The following is a 10,011-nucleotide window of genomic DNA, read 5'->3' on the forward strand; positions in this document are numbered from 1 at the left end:
GCGCGGGGGGGGGCCGGGGCGCGGATCCTCGCCGCTGATTGGCTGATCCTCCGCGGGCGCCTAGCGAGCTGCCCCCTCCTATTGGTCGGCCGCGGGCCCGCCCCCTCTTGTCTCCGTGCGCGCCAATAAGTGTGTCCCCTCCCGGCCGCCGTCGGCCGTATCCCGGGGTGACGGGCCCGGTGTCGCGTCCCCGCGGCCGCGGAGCTCCCGGTGAGGCCAATGCGCGGCCCCGCCTGAGCGCGCCACCGGGAGGGGCCGAGCGGAGCCGGAGTGCGGCCGCCGCAGCCCGGGGCTGACGCCGGTCCTCGCCGGCCGCCGCCGCCGTGGCGGGGCCGGGCCGGGCCGCGCGTGGCGGAGCGCCCCGGGGCGCGGGCCGCGCGCAGCCGTTGAGCTGCGGGGCCTCGGCGGAGCCAGCGGTGAGCGGGGCGGGGAAGGGCCCGAGGGAGGCGGCGGGGCCTTGGCAGTCTGACGGCTGACTCGCTCTGTCTGCGTCAGAGAGTGGATTTTATAGAAAGCGTAGGGCTTATAAACGAAAAAAGCGCTTCCACGGTGAGAGAGATGAGCAAGTGACACATGCGTGAATCGAAGTCGGGATTTTAGAGTTGCTGCTTTTTTGGAAACGAGAAAGGAAGGTTGGGAACATGGCTGGAAAGTGCAGAAGCTGCCTTGAAGTGCTGGACTTGTAGTAACAGCTCTTTACAGAAACTCTGATGGTCCTAAAGCTGTTCCGCACATATATTTGAGTGTTTCAGGCTTTCAGGACGTCGCAGTTGTTGCTTGCAACTCATTTAGCTCTTACTGGCATTTTTGGCAGAGAGGATGGTGTTCACAAATATTTTCTGATTATGCCTACTTTGCTGCTCAGTCACTCGGTTTGTTGTTCAAAATATAACACAGTAAGATGCCCTTAAAATTGTCATTCAGACAAGGAACATTACAGCAGGAAGTTAAATAATTGAATTGTACGAGGAGGGTCAGCTCTAAATTGTTTAGCTGTGTTTCCAAGAACATGAAAGCTCGATGTGATTGAAATAAATTCTGTGCTGTCAAAGCCTCTACTGAAGGTGGTGTGCTAAATGTACTCTACTAAATGATGTGCTGGCTTCACTGCTGAGTTTTACAGGTTTTTCGGCTTGTTGGTTTTGTTTGACCTCAGCAAGCTGACAGATGTAGTATCTGAAACAGGTTTGGGATGTTGTTAATGCAACCTCTGAAATACATGTCATGTGTTCCATACATATTTCAGGGATCCAGGCTCTCCAAACTGGCGTAACCAAATGTGATTTGCTTCCCTACCACAATTTTTTCAGCAGTGTTGAATGTCCTTTCTTCCTAGAGTGGCTTGTTTCTGAAAATGTTTATCTGATTTGTTAATTCCTGTCCATCCTCTCTTATGGTGTCATATTTAAGCAAGATTCCTGTGCTAGGGCATAGTTGTCCTCTACTCTTCACTCTTTAATAAGTTCTCTTCGTCTCGTGAATCCCATTTGAGTGCTCTGGGCCATTTATATGCTCAAGAGCAATTTTGTGGCAGTTTGCAAAGATAGTCTGTATAAAACATGGGATGGGAATTGTTCTGTGGGGATGCTCAGGCCTTGAAAATGTTACATTTTTGTCATTTGGCGAAATGACAATGGCACATTTTGTTCACTGAGCTGTTACATTTTGCTTTCTAGCTGAAAATTTCTGTAGCTATGTTCTCAAAAGTGAGCTTTGTTCAGACTTGCTTGTGGGTTGAGGCACCACAGCCCACTGCATGTGGGCTTTTGGCTTTTTCTTAAATGATTTTTGTGTTCTTCAGAGCCTGATTTTAATACTTGTAACAGTTGTAATCACCTTGCTCTTTTTAGGAACTTCTCTACTTTTCATAGAGTCAGCTCTCCTGTAGAGAAGCTATTCTCAGGTTCTCATGGATAATGGAATGTAAATGTTTAAGGAGTATCTGTTGCCTCTGCTTTGGATGAAACCTGACCTATTTCTGAGACTGAATGACAGCAGATCCATGCAAAGGCATCCTTGAAAATGAGCTTCATAAGATCAGGAGCAGTTCATTTCCTACCTGTATAAATTATCTAAACCACCACAGTTTATTAGGGTTCTTATAATCTTTAATTATTCAGGTTTTGGCATAATTTAAAATTACTTTAGTTTGAGGTTAGTTATAATTTAAAATATGAAAGGAATTTTGAGATAGGAGCTTTAGGAGACTCAGTAATTCTCAAGAGGGGAATATTCTGTCTCCTACTTGAAAAGTGTAAAGTGGGATTGTGAAATGATGGAAGTACTTGGTACTTCTACTTAATTTAGTGACAATTACTAGATATCATTGCCAGTTCCTTAAAATGCTCACAAGAGAGCCCAGTTTCCTTGCTGTGGAATCTTTTTGTGTAAAAGAAATTGACAGTTAAATGAACATGCTTAGCAGGTAGGGATGTTCTTTGTTTGCTTTTAATGCCTTATCCTGTTATGTTCTTGTAAGCCTTACTCATGCTTGAAATTGGTCCTTATTTTCTGTCAATCAGAAGAACAGTGGGACGTGTTGGTGAGACAAGCACTGAAATTTTGTAGCTGGATGCATCTTGCTCCTGTAACTTGCAGGTTTCCTTCTGTGCTGTGGCCTTGCATTATTATTTGGGATAAGTACTGTGTGGTGGCTGCCCTGATCTGTAAAAGGGGGGTGGATGAAGTGTGAGAGGATGGAAAGAGGAAAGACATAATAAGACTGAACAGCCAGACTGCTGCCAGGGAAAAGGCTTGCCTTGCTTGTACAGAATGCCTAACTGGTTTTTTGGGTTTTTTCCTTTTTTTTTTTTCCTTTCTAGCAGTGACAAGACAAGATCTGGGCCTCTGGGGTCTGTCTGCCAGTCTCCTTGGGTTGTCCTGGCCTGCCCACATTATTCCTGTAGCTTTGGTGGCTCTGAATGGCTGATGAAGAGGGATGTTCAGTCTAATGGCCAATTGCTGCAACTGGTTAAAACGGTGGAGGGAACCTGTCAGGTAAACACAGGAAAATATTTTACGTTTCTCACCTTCCCCAACTGTTTCACCTGTGTTTTGTTCATTGTTTCATATTTGCTCATGTCCAGCCTCTCACCCACCAGCACCCCCACGTCCTTCTCCCCAGGGCTCTTCTCCATCTGCTCATACCCCAGCCTGTGCTGATACCAGGGATTGCCCTGACCCAGGTGCAGCACCTTGTACTTGGTCTTATTATACTTCATGAGGTTTCCACTTCTCAAGTTTGTCCAGTTCCTTCTGGATGGCTTCCCATCCTTCAGGTGTGTCAGCCCCACCACTCACCTGCAAACTTGCTGAGGATGCCCTCAGCACCTTTTCTATCTTATTTATGAAGATATTAAATAACACTGTGCACACTGGTCCCAGTATGGGCCTCTGAGGGGCACCACTGGTCACTGATGTCCATTGGGACTCTGAGCTGTGTAGTGGTTTGGTCCAAAATACTCATTACTGTTTATCTGCTGTGAGATAAGAATTAGGAGAAATGCAAAACAGGCACCAAACTTGAAAGAATATAAAGAAGTTTATTAACAGACCTAAAAGAAGAAAAAAAAAAAAAAATACCACCTTCAGAACTCTCCTCCTCCCCCCACCTTCCTCCCTTCTCCCACTGACAATGTGAAAAGACAGCCCTTAAGATGTTCAGTCTGTTTACCACTTCCATAATAACCTTGTTCAGTCCATTTAGGAAGAGAAGTCTCTTCTTGCTCATGCTATGAAAACGTTATCACAACGAGACAGCCGCCCACTTCCAAATATTGTTCAGTCCATTTAGGAAGAGGAGTCTCTCTGTCTGCGTGTGAGTCCTTTCCCCCGACTTGCAGCTTTTCCCGCAACTGCTTTCGAGGGTCCACTCTGGAAGTTTTTGGGGTACAATTTTAAGGTTGAGCCGTTCAGAAACAAAAACAGAGGCCCTTCTCCTTCCCTGGGAGCAAAGGGTCTTCATCATCTTCATCGTTAGGACTATCTCTGGGAGCATCTCTAGGAACTGAGGTTTTCTCCTTTCCCATTTGGAGCAAAAGTCCTCATCTGGTTCATCTCTAGGGACTGAGGTTTTCTCCTTTCCCGTTTGGAGCAAAAGTCCTCATCTGGTTCATCTCTCCCTGTCCAAACTTCTCATGAAATTACAGCGGCGTCAGCATCTGCCTATCTCAGCGCAGGTGCTTTTGCTCACGAGTTGAACACTCCACCCCCCATATCTTCATGGAATTACAACGGGATACTCTGATATATCATAGCTTCACAACAGACTTTCAGCTTTAAGCATCTCCTCTCTCTCTTCCCTCAGGTTTTCAGCTCTTCACAGCAATAAAAAGGGTTACTCTCACCTCGGCCTTGCAGCTTTGCAGCTGGAATGTTGAATTTTTCTTATCGCAGTGGAGAGGGGGAAGAGCCGAGCCGCTCCGGCTGCCCACGGCAAGGCAGTGGGGGGGGGGGTTCCACAGCTGGAACAGGTCCATGGCTTCAGGACGGCCGTGGCCCGGCCCGGCCTGGCCCAAGCAGGGCCTGGCCGGGCCCGCTGGCCCCCGCACGGGGCCCGCAGCCGCCTGCCCCAGCAGCGGAAACGAGAGAGAGCTTGGAGGGGGAGTTTGCCTATTCTTAAATGTGGATAACAGAGGTGATCACAACTTTAAGTGGCTTAGAGAATTGTCCATATTCAAACTGGCCAGCTGATAGGTTCTATCAGTTCCCAGAGGAAACTGTAAGCACCCCTTAGCAAGGACGTCCCTTCTGGGACGATGCTTGCTAACCTATGACAAGCTGTCACCACTATCCTCTGGCTGTGACTGTCCAAGCAATTGCTTTGCTATCCACCAGTTCATCTATTGAACCCATCCCTCCAATATAGGCAGAAGTCCAGATAAGTTATATCTGTAATCCTTCCCTTGTTCACTGATCTGGTCACTCGATCAAAGAAAGCCTCTAGGTTGAGCACAGTAAAGTTTGTTTGGTTTTTTCCTTACTGTTTCAGTTTCTGCATTTTGAGTTTGTAAAGTATAATTTGTTTAATTTTTAGGTTATTTTCTCAGAGATTTTTGGCTCTTCTGAAAGAATTTATATAAATTATACTTTGTGTTTGATACTGTTGCAGTTTTAAGTCTGCAAATAACAATGTTTTTTAGTATTACTTCACTTAAAGGGGCATAAAATTGAGCAAATTGTTTTGACCACTCTGAGTCTTTGCAAATAGGAGGAAGAACTGAGGTATGCACACATAAATATATTTTTCCTATGGCTTTTAAAATCCTGTGCTGGTTAAAATTCTAACCTGTATACCAGTTTGCTAATAAATTGTGCATTCCTAGCACCACTGGTTTGCACATTTGCAGTCTAGATTGCTCCAGGTTGAAACAAAGGCATGGTAAGTCCCACATATTTACAGCATCTGGTGTTGACTACACAAGTGTTTTACACTTCATGGTGTTGTTCAGACACACTGATGGAGACAGAAGTGAATTCCTAATACAGGAAAAACTTTGAGGCAGAGAGATGGTAAAAATACAGGGGAATGGAACTGCAATTACAGAAATTGTTAAAGGGACCATGACCACACCAAATAAAATTTACAGTACCATGAAATTAAATTGCATCAGGCAAGTACAAGTTGAAAGCCACATCATTGTCTCATGTGAAACTTAGACCGTGATATTAGACTTCTCATTTCATACCTTGTTCTGCTGTTCTGTCTAATCAGATGGTTGGACGTACTAAACACCAGACACACAATAGTAACAGTGCCTTGGTGTTTTGATCCCTCTTCTTTCTACTATTTGGTGGTAAATTTGCTGTGCATGTGTTAAAAAATATAATAAATGATGTGTAGCTAGAGGAAAAAAATATCTTTCTCTTTTATTTTTTTTCTCCTTATGGAGGAAGGTGACACTAATAATGGTGGGTCTCGATAATGCTGGGAAAACTGCTACAGTCCGAGGAATTCAGGGAGGTAAGTGGTTAATTTATTATCCAAATGGAGCACTGAGAGTATCATTCCTAATTCTCAATCATTTAAATCTGAAAATATTGTTCCATGTCTTCATCTGTCTCTCCCTCCCATATTGTTGAAAGGAAATGGTGGTGGTTATACTATCTAAATATCCCATCACATCTTGATATAAACATTAGAATGGTACAATCAGTGGAGTTGATTTTTTTTCTGTTTTTTCCTTGTGTGTATGTGCTGAAGTTGCTTTCAGGTGACCATGCAGTAATGTGCATACACCAGTAAACTTTATATAAAAATCAGTGTCATAAGTATATATAAGGAGGAAAAGGTTCAAAAGAAAGAAATTGCATGTATGTGTATAACAACATTAGGGATGATTCCAGTATTACATATTTTTTTATGATTAATTATAATTATAAAATGATTATAAATAAAATTACCACTGAGAGACCACTTGATTTTGAAGGGTAGTTTGCCATATAACATGCAAGCAGGATATAATTTGAGATAAAACTTGTGCTTATGAAAACAAAAATTCTCTATGTTTTTCTTTTTCTCCACTTGTGGGATTGTCTTTCTAAATAACTTTCATCTTGTGGAAGAACAAGAGTTCACTTAGTTGTGTTTTGGCAGACTTGGTGGCTCCACCTCAAGTTCGTTTACTTGTGGTATGTAAGTTCACAGACTTGGTAAAGCACAAGTAAAATCATGAATATTCTTTCATATTCCTCAGTCTTTGCCCTGAAAACAGGAGCGTTTCATTATTTAACCTTCCATTCTATTTGAAAATTACCTTTACTACCTTTACCATCTAAATGTAACAGCTATTTCTAGAAGTCCTGTTTTACAGGGGAAAAAAATGACACAAAGATGTGCATTTCAAAAGGGGAACTCAAAGAAGATACAGTTCTGATTTCTGTGACTGTTCCCCGTGGCTTAAATGTCCTGAATGCCCATCTTGGCTGTCTTAAGGGTAGGAGCAGAAGGTTAATGGGGATTTAGCTTCTGCACTGCTCTTCAGAGCTCAGTGCTTTTGGCCAGGCCTTCATTTTTTTCCTCTCAACAAGCTGAATTTTACATCTGTTTCCCTTGCCTTATGCTACCAAGCTGCAGAAAACACAGATCCAATTATGTCAGCCCTGCAGACACAGCTTAGTGGTGTGAGGCAAGTCCAGGCTTTCTTTGCCCTCAGGACAAGGAGAGAGCAAGGTGAAGTATTAAAGATAAATTTATAATTTTTTAGCATATTGCATGGCAAACAAAGTATGTTTAGAAAAAACAAGCAACTAAAAATAAGCAAACAAACAGAGGCTAAAACCTGGCCTTGAATAAAGGGAATAAAATAATTTACATCTCAGAAGAACATGGTTTCAGTCATTTCATCTCAGCCCTTGGTTTGAACTTCTGAAGCTGTTTTGGCTACCATGATGGTTATAAAAAAAAAATTCGGCAGAGTACGAGGGTTCCTAGGTCATAGTGCATTTACTGTTTTGGTTGTTTTCCTTCTCAGACTTGGATTACTACCATGGAAATGCTGTATAACTGTTAAAATGGGAGCGTTGGTGGTGAGAGTGGAAGGGAAAATGCAGTACAGTGACCACCACTGCAGTGGAACTGTGGTGTAAAATACTAAAAACTGCTTTTTGGGCTCCTTCCTTTTTTCCTTCCTTCCCACTTCTCCAGTGCTCCTATCTAAATTAATGTAAAGTAACTAGTTGAGAGACTAGTTAATTCAAAATTTCTTGAGGAGAGGGAAAATCTTCATGTAAACAAAAATGTGGTCAACAATATTTAACTGGGAGGTGTCACTCTGTGTTTTTAAAATGCAGATTTTGCTACACAAATCTCATTATAAAATCCTCTTTAAACTGAAGGCTTTCTTCTTTGACAGAGTCTCCTGAAGATGTGGCTCCAACAGTTGGGTTTTCCAAAATTGATCTTAAACAGGGACGCTTTGAAGTGACCATCTTTGATTTAGGAGGTGGAAAACGAATTCGGAATATCTGGAGGAATTATTATGCTGAGTCCTATGGTGTCATATTTGTGGTGGATTCCAGTGACATTGAAAGAATGGAAGAAACAAAGCAAGCCATGACAGAAGTTTTAAAAAGCCCTAAGATATCAGGAAAACCTGTGTTAGTGTAAGTAATGTAATAAATGTTCTCCTAATAATCTGAAACTGGGTGAATTTAGACCTAAAGAACTATTTCTGTTGTAACTAATAGTGCTGTAACTTTTAGCACTAACCAATATTGCAATTAGTTTTATGGTTTTATGTTTTATTTCATCTTTCTCAGGGATATTTATTTCTCTTCTCTTTCATTAACCATGAAAAAATAATAAGGTGGGATTTTTTAACGCTTTAAAATTCTATTACTTGAAGTGCTAGGTTAAAAGGCTTTACAGATTTGGCTTGGCAACGTGATGTAAAAATATTTTTGCTACTTATGCCTACGTCAATTAATTAAATGGTAAATGGTTGATTATATTCAGCAGTAGTGTGATCTCTCAGTAATAAATGATAATAAACCACTTAACACATGGTGGTGCTGCTGATACATGATCAGCAAAATCTCATTAAAGGAAGCTTGCTTTAATTGTATTGGGCACATGCTTTTTCTCTGTTTAACAGGCTTTGTAAAATATTGGAAAGAACATATTTTATTAAATTCCATACCAAAAATATTTGATAACAAATACTCTTTTGAAGTTAAAAAATAAACTGTGAAAGTTTAAAATGGTTTATCAAGTCAGCATCTTCATGTCTGGTGAGCATAAGACCTCCGTAATGCATTAATTGCACAACATTTCTGTGCTATCATAAAGAATCTGTACAGGTAAGAGGAGAGGCCTGTTATTTTTAAGAACTAGTGATACTCTGCTGGTTTGAAGCTGAACCTGGCTAATTGTGTTGGTGGAGGGTAGTTAGCAAGGTAATGGTGTATATGTTGAAAATAGATTAGATTTTACCTTTCATTGCTCTGAATGTTACGGGCGCAGGGAAGGCAATAAGGCCAACTTAGTTTAACTCAAATGTGTTTTGAAAATGCAGCTGTGACAGTTGAAAACTGTGCAGTGTCTTTTAATTAAATACAACTTTATGGGGTTTTTTGGGTTGCATTTTAGGGTTTTGGGGGGGCCGTTTTTGTTTGGTTTGGTTTTGTTTTTTTCTTTTTTTTTTGTAGAAATCTCTATGCCCTAACCCTTTAATGGGGTTTGTTTGGGTGGCTGACTGTACCTGCAGAGAACCCACTCACTTCCGTGGATCTTAATACTGATTTTTGATCCCTATCAGAAGTAGCTAATCAGAATGCAGAGTGTATTTATTAAATGATCTAATGGTGACTAAATAAAGTTTACTGATGTTAATACTTTTTATTAGATTAAACCTCAGGCCTTTGGTCAGAATTTGCTTTTGCAGTGTCCCAGTTCTGTGGAGGGATTCAGTAGTTTTTTGGTTTATGCTCCCTGTGTAAGCCTGCCTCTTGAGTTAAGAATTCTCTCCTGTATTGTCAGACTTCCAAATTTATGCTGAATGTTACCCTTTTAAAATAGTAATGTTCAGATTTTGTTTGTGGGTTTTTATAGTAATGACTTACTTGCTATCCATGTAGCAATAAGTTCCCTAATACCTTGCTACATTTTTTTTTTATTAGTGCATTTTAATCTGTGCAGAGTAGGCTGAATTGTACTATGTGGACGTAAAATTGGTGCTAGATACTCTGTCTTACAGAAATATGGGAATATGAGAAATCTGATGTTCAGTGTGATACTTGCTACTAATTTAATTGCTACTCTGCCATGTTGTTATTTAATGCAGCCCATGGAGGTGTCACAGAATCATTTTAAGACAATTTTCCTAAAGTGCTGATGGTATTGTCTGTTACTGTCTCTTGGTGTAAATTACTTGTCGTTTAGCTTTTTTTATTGTTCAGTGTTATCACCTAATTTATTTTTATGGGTAAGTTCTTCTAGCAGCATTCTCAAGACTTACACAGGTATACAAGTTTAAATTTTCTTCATTTAGGATTATTTTTGTCCTTTATTTT

At 41.3% G+C, this 10,011-nt stretch overlaps 1 protein-coding gene across 12 annotated transcripts in view; it reads left to right on the forward strand.

The window, feature by feature from the left end:
* The window catches only part of ARL13B (ADP ribosylation factor like GTPase 13B), a 36,546-nt gene that overhangs the window by 502 nt on the left and 26,033 nt on the right, over positions 1–10,011 (forward strand). For 3 of the 12 annotated variants that reach the window (XM_032095600.1, XM_032095599.1, XM_032095603.1), the window contains exons 1-3: positions 446–2,997; positions 5,896–5,962; positions 7,854–8,103. In XM_032095600.1, coding sequence (XP_031951491.1) covers positions 2,773–2,997; positions 5,896–5,962; positions 7,854–8,103 — 542 coding nt within the window. In that variant the 5' untranslated portion in view covers positions 446–2,772. Of the gene's footprint in view, positions 1–27; positions 211–338; positions 417–444; positions 2,998–5,891; positions 5,963–7,853; positions 8,104–10,011 lie in introns of those variants that run through there. The other 9 variants (XM_032095637.1, XM_032095654.1, XM_032095589.1 and 6 more) reach the window with 7 other exon arrangements.

This window comes from Corvus moneduloides, chromosome 2, assembly GCF_009650955.1.
Source record: "Corvus moneduloides isolate bCorMon1 chromosome 2, bCorMon1.pri, whole genome shotgun sequence".
Lineage (NCBI taxonomy): Eukaryota > Metazoa > Chordata > Aves > Passeriformes > Corvidae > Corvus > Corvus moneduloides.